The 21,012-nt window shown below is 34.6% G+C and overlaps 1 protein-coding gene across 1 annotated transcript in view; it reads left to right on the plus strand.

Annotated features, from left to right (window-relative positions):
• ELMOD2 (ELMO domain containing 2) overlaps positions 1 to 20,690 on the plus strand; it is a 28,358-nt gene extending 7,668 nt beyond the window's left edge. Inside the window, exons 5-10 of the mRNA XM_081243858.1 lie at positions 4,446 to 4,543; positions 6,127 to 6,256; positions 8,687 to 8,820; positions 12,045 to 12,113; positions 12,861 to 12,994; positions 17,153 to 20,690. Coding sequence (XP_081099984.1) covers positions 4,446 to 4,543; positions 6,127 to 6,256; positions 8,687 to 8,820; positions 12,045 to 12,113; positions 12,861 to 12,994; positions 17,153 to 17,298 — 711 coding nt within the window. The 3' untranslated portion in view covers positions 17,299 to 20,690. The remainder of the gene's footprint in view (positions 1 to 4,445; positions 4,544 to 6,126; positions 6,257 to 8,686; positions 8,821 to 12,044; positions 12,114 to 12,860; positions 12,995 to 17,152) is intronic.
• The last annotated feature ends 322 nt before the right edge of the window (positions 20,691 to 21,012 follow it).

A 21,012-nucleotide genomic window follows, 5' to 3' on the forward strand; every position in this document is an offset into this window, starting at 1 on the left:
AGTTTCAGAGGGCTGAATGCAAACAGAGTATGTTTTCTGTCTCCAACAGCATTAAGTTAGAAATAAGAGGACTTCCCTGGTGGTGCAGTGGTTAAGAATCCGCCTGCCAATGCAGGGAACACAGGTTCGGTCTCTGGTCTGGGAATATCTCACATGCCACGGAGCAGCTAAGCCCGTGTGCCACAATTACTGAGCCTGCGCTCTGGAGCCCGTGAGCCACAACTACTGAGCCCACATGCCACAACTACTGGAGCTCACGTGCCACAACTACTGAATCCCACACGCCTAGAGTCTGTGCTCTGCAACAAGAGAAGCCACTGCAATGAGAAGCCCATGCACCACAACGAAGAGTAACCCCACTTGCCGCAACTAGAGAAAGCCCGCATGCAACAACGAAGACCCAACGCAGCCAAAAAAATAAAATAAATTAATTTTTTATAAAACGAAATAAGAAAAATATAACATCTAGAAAATCCCCAAATATCCGGAAATTAAGAATCTGAGTAACCCATGGATCACAGAAGTACTCACAAGGGAAATTTAAAAAGAGAATTGAAGTGAATGGTAATGAAAACGCAACATATCAGAATTTGTAGAGTACACGCAAAGCAGTTTTTAAAGGCCTGAAATCAACGAGCTACGCTCATACCTTAAGAAACTAGAAGAGAGAAAATTAAACCCAAAGTAAATAAAAGAAAGGATATAATGAAAATAAGAAAAAAATAACAAAATAGTAAACATAAAAATAGGAAATATCACCAAGCTCAAAAGTTGATTCTTTGAAAAAATTAGTAATATTAATAGCCCTCTAGGAGCACTGATCAAGAAAGAGAGAAAGCCCCAATTGCCCATATCAGGAATGATAGAGGGGGCATCACCACAGCCTGAAGTCACTAAAGTATAAGGAGGTTCTATGGACAACTTGATGCCAATGAAGTCTATAGCTTGGATGAAAGAGACAAAGTGCTTGAAAACACAGTTTAGCAAAACTAACACAAAGAAATAAAACAATTGAAATAGCCATATACCTAATAAATGGAATCTGTAATTTAAACATTTTGCACAAAAAAATCTTCCAATATTAGCTTCACTAGTGAACTCTTATCAAACATTTAAGAAGAAAAAAATAATACTCCTATTACATAAGCTCCTAGAAAATCGAGTAGAAAGAAACACATTTTATGAGGCCAGTATAATCCTGATATTAAAACCAGACAAGGACACTGTAATAAATGAAAATTACAAATCAATATCCTTCCTGAATATAGATACAAAAATTCTTCATTAGCAATTTGATCCCAGTAATATATAAAAAGAATAATATGTCATGACTACATTTTCAAAATCAGTGAATGTAACTTACCACATTAACAAAGTAAATTAGAAAAATAAGATCATTTGAGTAGATACTAAAAAACTGTTTTGGCAGAACTCAATACCCATTCATGGTCAAAAACACTCAACTAACTAGGAGTAAAAGGAACTTCCTCCTCCCATTAAAGGCCATCTATGAAAACCCTGCAGCTAGCATGATAGGTATACAACACTGAAATATTGAATGCTCTCCACACTCAGTTGGGAACAAGGCAAGGATGTTTACTCTCCTTTTATTCGGCATTGTGCTAAAGGTCCTAGGCAGTGTAGTAAGGGAAGGAAAAGAAATCTAAGACATAATGATTGAAAAGAAAGAAAGAAACTGTCTTTATTAACAGATGACATAGTTTGTGAGTAAAGAAAATCCTAAGAAATCTATAAAAATTACCAGCATTATTGATAAATGAATTTAGCAATGTTGTAGGGTATGTCCCCGTATGTTAAGAGCAAACTTTTGGAAAACAAAAAAAGAACAGTTCCACTTACAGTAGCATCCAGAAACGTAAAATACTCAGGGATAAATATAATGAAAGCTATGCGAGATGTCTGCATTACAACTCCTTTTCCTGAGAAAACTTAAAATGGAAAGATATACTGTGTTCATCAATTGGAAGCGTCAGTATTCTTAAGATGCTGATCCCCAAACCGACCTATGGATTCAATGCAATTCCAATCAAAATCCCAGCAAGCTAATTTTGAAGGGAGTGGCAAGCTCATTTAAAGTTTATACAGAATTTTAAGGAAACTAGTGTAGCCCAGATAATCTTCTCAAAGAACAAACTTAGATTTATATTGACTTAAAGACTTTCTAGGCAAATAGATAAATATAACAGACGAGAGAACAGAAATAGACCATACATAATTTTTAACAAGGATGCTAAAGCAATTCAGTGAGGACAGGGATGTATTGGAAAACCAATAACTTGTGCTGGAACAACTGGATGTCCAAATTGGGGGAGGGGAGGCTCCTATCTCCCTCTACACGTGAAAATTAATTTGATATGGACTTTAGACCTATGTTTAAACCAAAACTTTAAGGCTTCTCAAAGAAAGCATAGGAGAATATACATCTTCTGCCATGGGTTAAGCAAAAATGTCTTTTAGAGAAGACACAGCGTTACCATTTAAGTAAAAAAAAAGAAAAATTAGACTGCATCAAAATAAAATCTACTGGGCTTCCCTGGTGGTACAGTGGTTGAGAGTCTGCCTGCTGATGCAGGGGACACGGGTTTGTGCCCCAGTCCGGGAGGGTCCCACATGCCATGGAGCGGCTAGGCCCGTGAGCCATGGCCGCTGAGCCTGCACGTCCGGAGCCTGTCCTCCGCAACAGGAGAGGCCACGACAGTGAGAGGCCCGCGTACCACAAGAAAAAAACAAAATAAAATCTACTTATCAGAGACACCTTTAAGAAATGAATTGGCAAGACAAAATATTTGCAGCACATATATCTGATTAGGGACTTATATCTCGCAAAGAACTTTTAGAACTCAGTAATAAAAAGACAACACAATTTTTAAAGGGACAAGAGCCTCAAATAGTCACTTCACAAAGAGAAAAAATATTATTCATAGTAGTCTAAAATTGGAAGCAATGTGAATACCCATCACCGAGAGAATGAGTGAGCAAATTGAGGTGTATTCATACAATGGAATACTACTCAACAATTGGAATGAACAAATTACTGATGAAAGCAAGAATGTGGATGAATTCTAGAAACGTTATGTTGAGCAAAAGAAGGCAGACACAGAAGAGTACTTTATGATTCCATTTATATGCACACCACAAAGTTATGGTGATAGAAAGCAGAACAGTGGGTGCTTGTTGGGGGAGGGATTGATTGGGAAGGGGCATGAGGGAACTTTCTGCAGTGATGAAAATGTTCCATATTTTGATAAGGATGTGGATTATTTGGGTATATGCATTTGTCAAAACTGGTCAAACTGAATATGTAACATCCATTCCTTTCATTGTATTTAAATTAACCTCAATTTAAAGAAAAGTAATGGAATAGCTGTACATGACTTTTACTGAAACAGTTGCCTTTCTTAAGGTTTTCATCTGTCAAATATCTCCGTTCGATAATTATATGTCTGTTATCTCTTCTATACAGGATATGAAAAAATGAGTTAGATACAATCTCTGTCCTCAGAAAATTTTCCACTTAATATATAAAAATAACTATACTATAGAAAGTGATAATAGTCACAGAAAGGTTACAGGTACATTATTATGCAGATTCCAAGAGAGGAGGTTACTTCCACTTCAATAGAATCAGGGAAAGTTTCCTAGATCTGGTATGTGAGCTAGCTTAGCAATGGGAAGCATTGATATGTCTAGAGATTGGGAAAAGGATCATTCCAGAAGAAAGGCCCAGGATATGCAGAAGCATAACTCCAAGTATGATTAGATTATTTTGTCTGGAGTATAAGGAATATCAGATGGAATTTTGATAGTAGCTTAAAGAGGGATAAGAGTTAAAGAAACCTTATAAGGGTAAAGAAGGCCTGAACTTGCTTATTTCTTGAGAGGAAGGATCCAGTGGGCATTTATAAGACATATTATTTAAGAAATCTGTTTTATAATGCATAGAAAAAAAGACTGGAAGGATATCTGATAATCTGTTACCAGTGGCTATCTCTGGTGGTAGGATTGAGAAGATTATTTGACTCTTCTTTTTGCCCTTCTGCATTTAAAATTTAAATATTTTTCCTTCTGCATTAAAATTTTTTTATGTAAAAAATTTTTTATATTTTTATTATGTAATTTTAGAATTTTATAAAAAGTATTTGCTTCATAAGCATACTATGGTGGGAGCTTATTTGCTAAGAACTCATTGGCTTAGAACCTCTTGATTCTCAGTTAAGGAAGACTCCATCTAATACATCATGCTGCTTTTCTTCTATTTTATGTATGTATGATTTTAGCCCTACTGAAAATTTGAAACAAATTGGGTTTCATTTGGTTTTGCATTTTAATACACGCATTATGAAGTTGACTAAATACCTCAAAACATACTGTCCTTTTTCAGCAGTAGGGGATTTTTCTCATTCAGCTTTGTTTCACACAAATAGGTCTTACAGAAAGCGACACTTGTTGTTCAGAATGAAGTGGACAGATGTGTCGTAGACATAATGAAGGAAAAGAATATTAACCCTGAGAAGAATGCCAGGTATGTGTTTCTACGGTGTTCTCATGTATCGTATGCTTACATCCTGTGAGGCTGGAGATCTCACACAGCTGTGAAACGTTAGAGCTGAAGGGTTTGTGGAGATCATCTAATTCAACCCTTTCACTTCACTAGATGAGGAAGTGAGGTCCAGAGAGGTGAGTGATGGAAGCAGAACTAAAACCTATATCTCTGGGTTCCCAGTGCAGTTTATCATCTGCCTTCTCTAAGGTAACTTACCATTACTTTCCCAAATTTAAATAATGACTCCTGTGTCCTTGTCCTTCAAAATGCAGTTCCTCTGTCCTCCTCCAGGAAGGTCCTCTCATACATTTAACCCATTGTACTGTAGTCATTGATTTGCTCTTGTTCTTCTCCAAATAAATGCTGAGTTCCATAAGAGGACTTGACTTACTACATTTCTGTGTTCCCAGCACAAGTATATCGAGACAGTAAATACTTAGCAAGCTTTTCTTCATTTGGTATTTTCTTTGTAAATATTGAGGAAGGAGTAATTTATTTGGGCTGAAGCAGGGGAGGGTACAGGAGAGAACTGTGACGATAGGTCCACAGAAGAGGTAACGTTTGAGCTGGACCTTGTTGAATGGGTAGGGGAGGACATTCCGTGCAGAGGAAGGTGCCAACAAGACACAGAGTCCTTGAGTATCTGGGAATGACAGGGAGTCCTTTGTAGCGGGAGCGTTGAATAGGCACAGAGCAGAGGTTGGAGAAGTGAGTGGAGTGCAAGATCAGAGATACATTGCAAGGAGGCTTGCATGCCCCACTGAGAGATTTAGATGTTGTCCTCTGATTCTTTTTTTTTTTTTTTAAGCAAACAAGCTACATTATCAGATATGTATTTTAGGAAGATGAAGGGTAAGTTTGAAGAAGTGGGAGGCTGGTAGGAGGAATAAAGACAGAACAGTCAGGAAACTGAGTCATTCAGGCAAGAGATGATGAAGCCATAAATACACCAGGGTAAATGGATATATATGATGAGGGCTTTGAGGGACATTTCAGAGCTAGAAAGGATAAGGGCTCAGGGACCTTTTGATGTATTGTTGATGGAGAGGAAGGTCAGAACTCGGAGCGTTCTAGCTTGGGGATCTAGTGCTTAGTGATTCCACTAATGGATTTAGAGTTGAGAAAGAGCATGCTTCTTCAGGGAAGATGAGCAGTTGTGTTTGGAAGCACGGGGAGAACGTGTCACGGCATTGTGTGTTGCTGTATCCTTGGAAAATTAGGTCTGCTGGTAGCGTCTCACAATAAAGATTTGGGAACACATGAGATTGCCCAGAGAAAACATGGAAAGAAGTGAACGAATCAAGGATTTACAAAGTTTGCAGTTTTGGAAGTTTGCCTTTCCTACCTGTCTTGCCCTCTTTATAGGCCCTGTTTTATCACATCTTGCATGATACTTTGTATAATGTTTTGTGTTTACAGAGGCTCTTGATGCTTATTGTATTAAACCAAAAGCTAGGGAATGCTTTCTAAATAGACATATGAACCACAAGCTATGGAAGGCATTACTTTATTGCGATAAGAAGGTACGATTTTTTAAAAATAATAACTTTTATCATTTTCAGTTTTAAAATCTGTATGAAGGCATGCTTACTACAGATATCTGGTTATAAACAGCTCTATTTGGATGTAGAAAGTGTGAGAAAAAAACCATATGATTCTGATAACCTGCAACATGAAAAGCTGCTTCTCAAGGTAAGTTTTGGTGTTCTGTATTTGGAGTTACACTGGAAAATAAATCAGGCTTGAGCTAGTGAGGCCTGTGTGGAGAATCTGGAGGCTTACACAGCCATCTGATTTCTTTGCCTCTCAGAGAATTTTATTATATTGGTGAAAGATTTTTAGTTAACTATTTTTATAATTTCCTGATAGGCATCAATGAAATAGATTCAAATTTTATTTTAATGCTTTTAATTCTGAAATAAATTATAAACTTATAAAGGGAGATCTTTTCAACTGAGAAATATGAGTCCACAAGCTTCAGATTTTTCCCCCTACTTTTTATATAAATCCTCATATAAATTAGGCATTTTTTCAGCTTACTCTTGAATTATGAACATAGATGTCCCTTTTCAGATTATTTTGTCAGATCTTTTGGGATTTATGAAATGTGCCACATATTGCCACAATAGATTTAAAAATTAAGAGAGTAAAGAAATTTACTTAGGACCTTCCTATTTCTTATTTCTGAAGTTAAAATGCATAAGGCCAGTGAGATGCTGAAATTCGAGAATATCAGGCCTGGAGTAAGCTTTCCAGATTATCTGATCTAGTACCTTTATTGTAGGGATGAGGTTAGTTCTAAGGCCTAGAGGAGATGAAGTCATTTGCTTTAGAAAGATCAATTCTGAAATAGAGCTGAATCAGCTGCCCATCCACTTCACCTATTCTAATTATATTTTTAAATGGTTATAGTTAGGGAAAATAGCACATGGCACCTGGTGTTAGGAGTTTGTTATAAACTAAAAGTGCTATGGAAAGAAACAAACGTTGAGAGTATTCAAGTAACAGTAAGAGACAAGTTTAAAAACAATAAAACTTGTTTTCAGGAGGAGATAAATATACATACACTTCACCTAATTTTAAAATTAAAAATAAAACTTGATTTTGTCAGTGAGGATAATAAAACTACTCAAAGGACTGTTGCTGCGGATTGAATTTTTATGTTTCAAGTGTTAACATAGTGCCTGGCACTCACTAAGGCTTGACCTCTTTATAGCTTCCTCGTCATCATTATTCCCTTAACTTCAGACCCTCTCTACACAATACCTTCCCTTTAGAGAAGGGGTAAGACCCGAGTCCTAGCATTTGAGTCAAGGGAATTTTCATCTTGGTGATTCATCATGAAACTCATTCCGAGGTGAAGAGCCAGTTGCTGGCAGTGAATCACCCAGCCTCACACATGCTCAGCAGGGTAAGGGGCTAAGGAGATCTGTGTTTCTTTAAGTACAGTCCAAGAGGCACCTTCACTAAAGTTAACCAGTGTTTAATATTCAGAATCCAAGGTTCCACCTTTGCCTACGAAATCAGAATCTTCAGGGGTGGAACCCCGAAATTTGATATTTATGCATGCTGAATTTTGAGGTTTAGTGGTCTTACCTTGTCTCTCACCACATCACTGAGGCCTCATCCTTGGCATAATCAAACCCTTGCTGAGCTCATGGAGAGAGGCTAAGGTGAGCAGGTGCATGTGTGAGTAATGAGAGAAGGGACCAGATAAAACCCAGTCTAATGATTGGATTAGCTTCAGGGCCAGAGTGCTGACCCTGTCTTACAGTAAGGTCACAAAGTCTTCACATTTCATTCTAGGTAGCAGGATACTCCTTTCATTAGGAGTCCTTTACTCAGCAGTACCTGAAATGGTAGTGAAGTGGGGAAAAAAAAAAAAGTGCAAGTATTTCTGTTTTGCAAATTTTCACAAACTTTCTTACCAACTTTTGTAAGTCTCTTTTGTCTGATGACTTGTGGTGTTGAATTTAGAAAATGACTGATTACATTTTTTAAATCTTATTTTGCACTAATTGGTTTGTTGCTATCCAATATTTGATAGCTGTTCTTAAATCCTCAATCTTAAGGAATATATTTACTTACAACCAAGTCATATTCTTTTTCTTTTAAAACTATGAAAATTTGTAAAATAATGATGATATAGGTTTTAATACTATTAGTGTTATTTCTCCATGATCCCCTCCCTATCTCAGACTTATTTTCCTTCTGATTAAGGATAATCACCCGCCATTAGAATAGAGCCTACTTAAGTATATAGTGTTTGAGGCAAGGGCCAAGTGCCTGGCACTGTGTTCTTCTCAAGGAAGCAGTTTACTAATTCTGGTATATATGTATTACTTAGTAAAGACATCTCATTGTTTTCGATTTCTGTGTATTTGTTACCTTTTCAGAGTCTACTGTTCTTTGTATGTCTTTTAAATTGGAATAAGTATGCTACATTTTTTAGGCTAATTGAAAAGTTCTCTAAATATAGTCTTTGTTGAGCCTATGATTTGTCTACAAAAGTTGTTTAATTAAAAGCATTCGACTTAGCAGTATATCAGCTATGAGAAGAAAAATGTCTTGGTAAATTAAGAGCATCACTATTATTTGTAATATGGAAGCATGTTTGTACAGCTTTGGAATCTTCTAATGCCCACGAAAAAATTGAAGGCTAGAATCTCCAAGCAGTGGGCTGACATTGGTTTCCAGGGTGATGATCCCAAAACAGACTTCAGAGGCATGGGAATACTTGGATTAATCAATCTTGTGTAAGTGAAAATAAACTTTCTTTAATTCTCTAAATGAAATTACATGTAATCTCTAATCTTGTTAAATATTAGTAAGAATCAATCTAGTTTTATACTATGTCTGAATTTTAATAACTGCTGTGCTAAAGGTATTTACTAATGCGCTGGCAACAATATGAATACATAAGCCATATACTGTGTGTGTGTGTGTGTGTGTGTGTGTGTGTGATTTCTTTACTTACCAATACTTGCCTCTTTCTTTCTCTTCCTGACCGCCTTTCTGATACCTTTTAAGGAACTATGTGTACTCTTTTCTTACTCTCTTTATCCTCTTGCCTCTTCTCTCTTGGCTCTCTGACTTCATTTTAGGAGGTATAACCAGATAAGATAATAATAAAGCCTCTTCACACTTCTTTGCCATCTGTGACAAGTAATTTAAATCCCTGACTTTTCAGAGCCTATATGAACTGTCTCGTGTTTTTCTTCTTTAATATTTATGCTTGGGCACATGTATGAAATCTCAAAATATGTAACTAAAATCAGAATTGATAGCCAAAACTATTTTAGAAAGTAAACTGGAAGATTAATATGAATATGAATATGCAAATGAAGATAGTCTAGTGTTTGGGTCTGTCCTTGAATTGTGATTTATAGACTATAAAATGCCTAGAATGGGAACGCTAACCATTAAGAAAGTTTGGATAATTGTTACTGTGAAAAATTAGTCCTGAAACTGAGCTAATTTATGTTAATATTCAGAAAAGGTATCTAGGTCAATATGGATAAGGCCGTTTGGGGGGAAAATAGAAGATAACAGTAGGGCTTCAATATCTACAATTTTTTCCAGTTACAAAAGTATTTCATTTTTTGTAATACCTAAATTGTATGAGCATGAAAGTTTTCCATGCATCTACTTTTCAAAGATAAAACACCGTTGTTTGAATAATAATAATAATTACAGAAAATGAGATTGCCAATTTTCCACTTTGATAAACAGAAACTTCCATATGGGGACTTTAATTAGAATAAATGCAGTTTGTTTTCACTTGGAAAAATTATGAAATATTTTAAAATTCATTATTGTTCAGAACACATGGATCTTTTGTTTTTAGCGTTTAAAGACCATCTTTTTTCTTGGTACTTGTAAACTACACAGATAATTGAAACTTAATTAGACACACACATTCTTCTGATGCTTCCTTTCTTAACTTTTGCTGAGTAACCTTTCTTTTGGTTCATTTCCTCAGAAATCAAGATTTTTCAGCATTTGCCAGAAGATAATTTAATTTAGTTTAAAATTTAAATAATTTAATAGAATTTGATTCAAGACTGTGGTAAGGAGTTCTGATAGACCTTTAAATGATTTGCAGATATTTTTACTCTATTTAGAGCTAGCATCTACTAATTTGAAAAATGACCAAGATTCAGATATATTAATTATTTGATTGCCATTGATGTACTAGAGGTGCTTGAAAACATAAAATTAGCTCTAATTTCTCTGTAATTATGTTTGTTGTCCTGTGTATGGAGCTATAACTCTTCAGGATCAAAATAAAGATACAGTTAAGAAGCAGGCAAGCTGTTCAAATACCTTTATGTAATGAATTTTTAAAATTTCTTGGCCTTTGTCATCAAATCTCTTGAAATATTTTGTTGCTTTGAAGGACAGTTGGTAGTTTGATAGATAACGATGTTTTAGGTAAATGAATGCTCAGGCAGGTATAAAATAAAAAGGATATTTTACAGAAAATGAATTGGAGAGAGACTGGAAAAATTTGAATAAATGAGGAAATAGAAGCAGAAAGGTAAAATATACAAGCTAAGGCCAAAAATGTATGTAGGAAGGGAGAGGAGGTAGGAAGGAAGAAAGGAGAAGGAAGGAAGGAAAGAAGGAAAGTAAGTCAGTGCAGATTATTGTAAGGAATAGGTCTCCTTATTACATAGATGCTTATTTTCCTTAGATACTGTTTACATAGGGGTTTCCTAGGTAAGTTCAGCAAGAAAATGAAAAGTTTCTCTGTGTTACAGGTTGAATATTTTAAAAGTAGCTTGATTATTGAAATACTAATATAATACTGAATTGTATTGAGTATCATGCAAAAAAAAATGAAATATAAATAGTCTACTAAGGGCATTTTAGAGCCTGCCTCCAGATAAAGTAGAAAATTAGAACATGTAAAGAAAGCATTGCCCTAAAACAGGATTTTTTTCTGTTTGGGGATTTACAGATCCCTTTGAGAATCAAATGAAAGTTTTGTATATTCTCTCCCCAGAAAATGTACACACAGAAAATGTATGAATAATTTCAAGTGATTCATGGATCCCCCTTCGTTCATGAATGATCATTCATTCATGAACTTCTAAGTTAACAATCCCTGTTTAAATGGGTTGAAAATTAGAGCCAATGAAGAAAAATGGAAGTCTGTAGTATTAATTTACAGAAGGAAAAATAGAGGGACATTTGGTTAGAAATTTCTATGCTTTATGAAAATGTCAGTGACTGTGCCTTCTAAAATTTAAATAAACCATGGAAATCCATTTTTTCTTCTACTTCTTATCCTTACATAAACATCCAGCCAGTCATCATATGTGTATGAGTATCAGTGCATTATGGGGTGATCCAAAGTTTGAACAGATTTGGTCCCTATCTTTAAGAACTCAAAGAGGTTGCATTAGTACAAGCCAACAGTATGTATGAACATACTGTTTATATATTTCTGTTGTACCTGCTAATACTTCTGTTTTGTGGCCAGTATTTGAGTTACACCACTGATCAAGGAGTGGTTTGTTTTAGTGCAAAAGGAAGGCTATTGACTTTTTTCTGATTGCATTGACAGTGGCATTAAGCAATATAGACTCAAGTTGCAACAGAAGGAATGAGCTCAGGTGAAAGGAAGTGTCCTAACAGGTACACAATGACTACTTTATAGAAAATTTAGAACAAACAAATAATCAGAACTCTAGATTTTCTTTTAAAATAGATAAAAGTCTCTTGTTAGATCATTTATTTGTCAAAATACTTCAAAGTCTAGCGAAGGGCCCATGTCCTGTACTAGATAGGCCTGATAGCTCAGAATTAAGTTTTGATTCAGAAGCATCTCGGAGTCACTGAAGTGACTTGAGATGGAGATTGGGATGCTTTTGGCAGTAAGACTGTCACTTTGACAGTAGCTTTTAAAATTGCTTCTGGATATCTTCAATTTGAATGACATGTTGATTTCATTATTTTTCTTAAACTTTTTCAGGTATTTCAGTGAAAATTATACCAGTGAAGCTCATCAGATTCTTTCGCGTTCAAATCATCCAAAGTTAGGGTAAGCTGGATATGTTAAAGAAACCATAAGCTCTTGAATTGAAAATATTTCCGGGTATTTTTAAAAATTAGATTATTCTAGTTAATAAGAACTTCATAAAGAGTATTGCATGATATATTATTTTATGGCTAAATGAGATCATAAACCAATTTTGTATGTAATTCAATATCTTTTTATCACAAGGTGTAGTTTATCTATAAAATGGAGATAAGGACCTTATAAAAATTTTCTGAGAGATAGATTTGAAAATACGAATATAGGAAATGGCTTTGAAATGGGAATAAGAAAATGAGAAATAGCTTTGAAACTTGTGAAGTGAAATGAAAGTTGACATCATATTATTAGCTTTATCTTTATTTTTATATTCGATGATACCTATCTTTGAAAAAACATTATAACACTATTATATCATAAAAATAAATACCCTGATAATGGAGGAGAAAATATCAGATTACTCAGTATATTTTAGAAATCAATGAGGGTGTATGTAGTACTCTTTTTAATTTTTTTTTAATGATTTTGGTTTTAGATATTCATGTGGCCAGAGCTTTGTTTTCATATCTTAGATAATATCCAGAAAATCAACAGCCTCTAAAGAACAAAAATTAATACGTAGAAATTTTTGTAAAATCAATACAGTGTTAGAAATGGATCAAAGTTACTTTTTACTAATTCCTTGCATAATTTAAAATTTACTTTATGAGCTATTTTGGCTAGCTGGGATAACTGGTAATGTTTCTGACATAGGTATTCTTATGCAATAGTTGGAATCAATCTTACAGAGATGGCTTATAGCTTGCTGAAGAGTGAAGCTTTGAAGTTTCACCTCTACAACTTTGTTCCTGGTATACCAACAATGGAACACTTTCACCAGTTTTATTGTGAGTATTGAAATGAGTTAAAAGTAGAAATTTCTAAGAGAATTTTTTAATCCTTAGGAAAGTATTATATATAATACCTTTATCAAATATATAACTTATACTTGTCATTTTACTATTTAGGATCTTTCAAAAACAGGAAGATAATGGAAGATGGGTATCCAAGAGTATCTTGTACTTCAGTTTATATATTTGCTGATTTAAAAAATTCAGTGAGGCAATTTTTGACATGTATGCAAATGTAGGATTTATACAGTTTTTCTGTAGACATTTGTTTTCCAGTCAACTATAAAATGAATTTTTCTTCTTGTATACTGGTTAATGAATGCTGTTGAGTCAAGGAGAGATCATTTGGTTGCTCTTGTAAGGAAATTTAAAGGAACCTTTCACACACACACACACACACACACACACACACACACACACCTTTTATTTCAAGGCCAGGTTTTCTTGTGTTAGGTTGGGGGTATGTAATAAACTGTTCCTAAAGCAGTCATATCACCGCTGTTCCATTAACTTTTATTGTGATGATAGTTGAATGCTGAAGGTTTAATTGAATGAACCCATCTTCTGAAGATATTGCTCAGAAGCAAAGAATTCAACTCTAGCTTGGCTTCATACTCTATTTTTTCTTGATCTTTTTGTGTCTTTAGATAGGACATAGGAAACTAGCATATAGGAAACTACTTAGATAATAAGTGTCCAAATCATAACTTCTTCAACTCCATTCTTGAAGGAGTCATCCAGGTCTCTCTTTCCCACAACCTCCCCTGCGTTTACTTAATCCCGAATTCCAGGTTTGTCTACTTCTTAAATTTCTCTTGCATTTGTTACTTTTTCCTATCCCATTGTAACTGCACGACATCAGTCCTTTGTTACTATGTTACTGTAATAGCCTTTTCCCTAGTTTTTCAGTGATGACCCTCTTCCAAATCTCCACATTGAAGGTATAGTTATTTTAAATGAAAATCTAGTCATTTTCTTTCATCTTGTTGCTGAGGAACTGTTTTTGCCCCCCACCAGTCTTATTTGATTTCCTCTCCTAAATCTCTCATTGACTTTGAGCATAGTGCCTAAACTCCTGGGACTTTGCTAACTGCCTCCAGATATTTGTTTTCTGTATGAAATAGATGCTTGTGTAGTGCTGCCTGTTGAACATAAATATAAAAAGAAACAACCAAAAAACTCACTCCCCCCAATCAAGCATTTTACCATATTTAAATAAATACAGGAGAGTGACAGGTAGGAAAGCAGTACAAAATGACCTCTGTGCAGTATTGTTTTCCCCTGCAGAGGGGTAACTGGAGCATCTTTGGATACTGTTGCTTCCAGTGCCCTCGACACCAGCATCTTGTTTGGCTCCTGACCAGGAAGAGCATCAGAGTAATATGTGAGGTGGAAAAGTCGTTATAGGACCTTCTTAGTTGCCTTGTTTCTATCAGTCATATCCATAGAGCTGTGGATCATCAGGAAAACAATGAAGCTTATGTTTTTCAAATTTCTTGAAACATTTAAAGCAAACACACACCCACACGTACGTACATCCATCTTTTACGCAGAAGTTTCCCCCTCAAAATTGATTTTCATACCCTTTACCAATAAAGTTTCATGTCTTAATTAAGGTTCTGCTTTTCTAGGAAGGGGCGTATTCTGACTAGAAAATAATGTGAAACCTTATCTTTTAAACATACCTACCTTTTTTGGTTGGGGGACTGAGCCCAATTCGTTCGTACGAATCAGTTCCAAGGTAGTAGTTTCTATCTAAAAGGAAGAACTATATAAAGAATTAGGTTTCACATTTTTTCTTTCCCTGTGATCTGTGTCCATCTCCCCTTTCCCCCTTGTCGCTCCTGCTATTTTGCTGTTGTGGTTCTCCATGGGCAAGGCGGAAGCAGTGAGTGGTCATTTAGCTCCTTAGCTCCGCTGTCACCTTTTGTACATCTAACGTGTAAGCACATAGTCACTGTCATCCTGGGAAGTCACTGACCATTGGTTTGGTGGTTCCAAAAAAATAACTCCTCAAATTTACAACCAAAAAGTTATGACTAGTAACAGCTTCATTGAGGTATAGTTTATATACCATAAAATTCACCTATTTTAAGTGTACAATGCAATGAGTTTTAGTAAATTTACTGAGTTGTACAACCATCACCATAATCCAGTTGTAGAACATTTTTGTCACCCCCGTAAGATCCCTCATACCAGTTTACAGTTAATCCCTGTTCCTGTGGTTCTCCTGTTTTTAATCCCTGTGGAAAAACCTCAAGGGTCCCTGCAGCTTTGGTTAGGGGCAGTAGAAGCATACAGGGAATTGTAAGTTTAGAAATTTTTAATGGTGTTTCTCTTGAGTCTGGTGTTTTAAACTCCTAAAGTCAAAAGGGCAGTAGGGGTGCTTTGTGGAAACAACTCTTTTCCATCACTTCATGGCAAGCTTTAGGAGTCTTATGCCATGTATGGCCCTGCCAGCATCCTAGAATTTTGGTATCTTGCAGTTTCCTTATGTCTCATTAAATCAACTTAGCCATTACAGTCTCAGTTTTTTGAGTCAGTCTTTTTCTGACACCAGTTTACATTATAATGACCTCACTCTGAAGCAAGAAATTTCTAGTATTTTACTCTTGAGCACTTTGTTCTAGACTATATAGTCATTTGAATAGGTAATGAAAGCAATTTAAAGGAATGGTAAACAGCTAAAACCTGATAGCCAGAAATACTAAAATAAGTTGTATTCTATAAAATTTAGATGGATGTCTGACTTTTCATACTACCTAGAACATTAATCTCCAAAGTTTTTGATTGCACACCCCTATCAGGATACGGGGGTAGGGTGTTGGAGAACACAGACTCAGTTTATATATGGATGAGTAATTTCTGTAGATGTACTATTGTGCTAATGTATGCACAAAATAAATTTTGAATGAAAGAAAGATTTAAAATATTAGTTAAAAATAGTTACAGGATTACCATTCTCAGCTTGTCTTTTGGGAACAGGAAGCAGATGGTGTCTGTCTGCTCAAAGAGGCCTTATTCTTCGATTTTTTCACATATCCTGGTTCACAAAAATCTGTTTTATCATATATGAAGGGATTAATCTGAAATCTTTCTTCAGGGAACCTTCTTATGAAGTGCTGTTTCAATGTTGAAATGTCATGGTTCTTACCTGTTAATGTTTGCTTTATGACTAATGTTTTAAAATTGAATTTACGTTTATTTCACACTAGGCAATTATGATAGCCTAGCCACCCTTTTATGTAAAGTCACTGGCCTTATCCCCCCCATTTATCTGAAGTAAGTCACTTCTATCCCTTCTTGAATAGCTTTTCAGAAGGGGACATGAGATTCTGGTGGAAACAAAGTCTAATTTACAACATAATAGAGACCACCTGCAAACTATGTGATTTGGGCAAGTCATTTAACTTCTCTGCGCTTCTATTTCCTCTACAGAAAAATGGGAATAACAGTACTGTATCATAGGATTGCTATGAGAGTGAGTGAGCACATGGCAAGGACTATAGAAGCATTTGTTAAATAATTAAATAGATACATTTGGTTGAATCCAAATAGGGTTTAGGAGCGGTTTTAAATTCGCATTTTTTTGTTGTTGTAAATATGTCTGTTTACACATTTATCTGAGATACTTTTAATATTTTGAGTGTTAATTTGGCTACTGTAATAGGGATATTGAAAAACAGAAATATTAAGCCTATTTCGAGTTCATGTATTCTTTTCTAAAAGGGAAGGTGCTGATATGATAGTTCATTGAAAAAAGCAGAAATAACTTAGATTTATAAATCAAGTAGAAAACAGCTTTTCTATACTTTATCCATTTTCTTGTACTTTCATTTTTCTGTTTCAGGGGTCTCTGGGAATAACCTTTATTTCCTATTCTCAAGGTATCTTTTGACAGTCTCTATTAAATTTGAGGCATTTTGTTGATTTTTTTAGAGACAAAGGGTATATGTACTCTAAATATCATATTGAAATTGATATTTATTATGAACATACAAAAATATTTCTTATAAAGTTCCTCAGGTTTCTAGTAGTTTAAGATGGTTTCTGATCATTGAATCCTATTATGGATTAGGATATACTTTTCAAATGAGATGGTTGGATGGGATTTCACTATTGAGCACTGTATTTATGGTTTCTTTTTAACTGCAGGTTATCTTGTGTATGAATTTGACAAGTTTTGGTTTGAAGAAAAGCCAGAAAGTATTATGTATTTCAACGTGTACAGAGAGAAGTTTCATGAAAAGATTAAAGGACTCTTACTGGATTGTAATGTATCACTTACTTTAAAAATATGAATCATCCGTAGTATCTTCTATTTCTACCACATTTTGCACACACAACAGAATTTATATGTTGTAATAGAAATTATCTGATCAATTACACTCCTTATATATAATTTCCTACAAAAATGTTTCAGAAATTCTATTTAAGAAAGCTAGTAGACAATCAGTGTATGTTTACACTTGTTTATACACTGTCCTCCAAAGGTACCTTATCCTTCCAAAGATCCCCTCTGTAGAGTCATGTGAACTACAGTTTGGAACTTGGGACTTAACCCATTTAGTGTAAAAGTACAAATCAGGTATTTTTGTTAACTTGATTGATTAAAATGTGTAAAAATCAGTTTTCATGTTTATGTATTGTAGCTATCAAGTTGGTATCTTTTCAGAGCTCCTAAGATTTTTTGTTTTTTAGTCTGGAAATGATTGTTTTTTCATTTTCTTTGCCTTATTTTATTTGTAGGTTAATTAACAGAGAGATTAGTTCTTCATGGTTTTCTTTGTTTGCATTTCAGTCACACGTCATACCATTGCCTCATAGGAGCAAAAGGAGCATATAGATAAGTCAGAGAAGACAAAGAATTATGGCCTTCTTTTCGGTTTCTCTGATTATGTCATGTAATAGGTAATGAGGGAATGACAGTATTAGTGATTAGCTTTTTTGTTTTTAAATACCACACTGAAATATCACAGTGGAATTTTAAAGCTTAAAGACATTTTCTCATCTTCAGTATTTGCTTTTTATCAGTTAGAGAGAAGAACTTGTAGTTAGTGCTTGGTATGAGGGCCTTTCATGAAGCTTCTCTATGGGTGTATGTTTATGAAAAGAGGTGCATTTGCTAAGAAAATCTTGATTATACTCAAAGAACAGGTGCTATTTCAATAAAGCTGTCTTTGAGTTTTAACAAGAGGAAAACAAAGCTTTTAAACATCTCAGTTATACATCGTTGGTTTATTTTACTTACTGTTAAGTCTTGCTTCTCTTTGCTTTGACTCCACAGTGTTTCTAGATAATGATGTATGGACTTCGTGGGTATTCTTTGAGTTAACAGTCTGTGGGGTTCTAAAGTAGCCTAAGGATAATGACTGTGCTTTTTGTATAGCTTTATTCTCCGAAAATCTCAGGAGAGCAGCAAGTGCTGTCAAGGATTATATGGGGATGAGATTCTAACAGGAACGATTTCTTCTTCGTGTGTTTTAGACATCTGTACTCATAGCAAAACTAAAAGTGTAAAGATAGGTTCATCTGATTACCAAATTCTCACTAAATCCTACAGAAAGCGGCCTATTAAACACATAATTTAATCTAAAACATGAGGATAGTTAGCACACCTTCAAAATGGTATATATCAAGTGTTTAAGGACTGGCTTTTATGTGATATAGCAAGACCTGAAACTTTCAAGTATTTGTTTATATCTATTGACAAACCTCTCTCTTTAAACTTGCCAAAGAGAAGAGTGGTTAAAAAAAATAAACAATTGGAAAATAACAGATGCATTGTTGTCTAGCACATACATTAAAAGTGCATGCATTAAAATTCTTTTCTCAACAAGATAAAACTTAAAAATTGGGCTCATTTTATTATAATAGTGGCGAAATGCTTTTCAGTATTATAGGAATTTTAAAACTGGTTTCTTATAGGAGACTTCTCATCCTTGGGAGTATCTTAACTTCTTTAAATGTTTTCTATGCTTTATCATCCAGCCAGAGTTCTGTGAGATAAGGATCAGGTGTTAACCATTAAAGTTCGTTTTATCAAGGTGTTTACCATTACATGGAAAGCAATTGTTAGTCTTTTAGTTTTAGAAAAGGTTTACCTTTATATTTTAATCTTTTAACAGATAAGGTCTTGAACTGATTTAAACCTTTGCTTAATAAAAGAATGATTCAAGTATGGAAGAGGAAACTTTTCAAGTAATTAAGTTTTTCCCCTTCTAGGGAGTAAAACTTTTTAATAATGTTTTTAAAATGTTATTAGAAATTTTGTTCAATAATATATTATTTAAGTCCACCTCTGTTTGTATAATGTATTGTTCTGTTTTTGCTTAAAATAATCTGTAACCATTTCAGATACTTCTGTAGCAAATTGGTCTAAAAGCCACCAACAGATTCTGAGTTTTGATAGTTTGAAAGCCAAGCTAAGTGTCATCAGTTGTAAATTAGAATGTAACATGAGCCTTCTGACTTTCATGTGTTAATGACATACATGAAAAGAAAAATATGATAATTGTGTCTGCCTTCCTACTTTTCCTTGCTTTCAACATATGTATGTTAGAATTTTAGGTAGTCTGAAAATCCATGTTTAGAATCTTACCTGTTTCTATAATAATAAAATACCAAAGTAGTGATAGAATTGAAGTAGCAGGAAAATTGTTTGTTTTAGCATCAAAAAAGTGAATCAGTGCTGAAATGAATTTTTGTATGTGCCAGATTGAAGAGTGAACCAGTGATAAGAATAGTCTAAAAATATAATTACAATGGTTGCAGTTTAAATATGTTCTGAAAGACAATCTTTAAAGAATTGAGAGAAATCAGGGGATATCAGCGAACCTAGACCAACCCCTTTCTATGTATAAATATGGTGATATAGTTAGATATAAAAATCAGTGTCTTACTGGCACCATTTACAGTTTAGAAAACAGAATCTTTTTCTTAAAAATGCCCGTCCTGAGTTTTTTCTATTTTAAGAGCAACTTGGATTTGTATGTATTTTTCTATGTGAAATACATGTGCTCTTCATTTTTATTCCAGTGTTCATAATTGTTTATGTGCTGTTTCTCCCCTTTGCATTCAGTGAAATAGAACTTGGTCAAAGATTTGCTCTAAGGAGAGAAGCATTACGTGAGTGTGCAAGTGGAGTGCTCATTGCCAGAGCAAAAGAGATTACATGTTATCTTGGCACAGAAGAGAAGAAATTGGAGAGCAATAATGTTTATTATCCTTCTTGAATTAATGATTGGGGACCAGCAGCTATTTTCTCAGGACAAATGGTCCACCCAACTTCTGAGGAGGCTTAATTTCCATTTCATATTTATGACCTCTCCACAGAGTAATTTTTTTTTTAATGAAGATTAAGGGAATTGGTAAAAATCTGAGAAAAATCATGAGTGAGTTTTTTTTTTTTTTTCCTGGCTTCAGCTTTCAATAAGAAAAATGTTAAATGTAGTGCAGGTAAGACCCAACTACTGCATTACTGTTATAGGGTGAGTCTATGTTTTTGTTAAATAAAGTATTCAAAAAATATTTAAGCAGTAGCTTTCCCTGGGGGAAAGAGTGCTGGTTGGCAATTTAAAAAAATAGATTTTTGTCTACTTTGGATAAAGCAATTAACTTCTTATGTAAAAGCAATAGTTGAAATGCGATGTCATTTTGTTTGGAATGTTGTGAGCAAATAAAAACATGTTGAAATTGTTATAAGCCTTTCTGTTAATACTTCTGCTCGCTTCCCATCTTCCTCATCCCTTATTTAAGTCATTTATGTTCATGAAATAATACTTTTCTTATTTAATCCTGTAATCATGTTCCTATAGAGTAAATCAGAATATACAGAAATTTTTGTGTGTGTGTGACTTTAACTCATCCACTAATTACCTATTTAAGATGTTATTGGATAAGAACAATTGATTATGAGGCCAGAAAAGAAGCTACCATCCCCACCCCACCCCCGTTCTTAGAAAGGATAGGAATAATTCCTACTTCACTGCAATATGTTTTTCTTAGCTTCACAA

Source organism: Mesoplodon bidens, assembly GCF_964165515.1.
Source record: "Mesoplodon bidens genome assembly, chromosome: 1".
In the NCBI taxonomy this organism is placed as follows: domain Eukaryota; kingdom Metazoa; phylum Chordata; class Mammalia; order Artiodactyla; family Ziphiidae; genus Mesoplodon; species Mesoplodon bidens.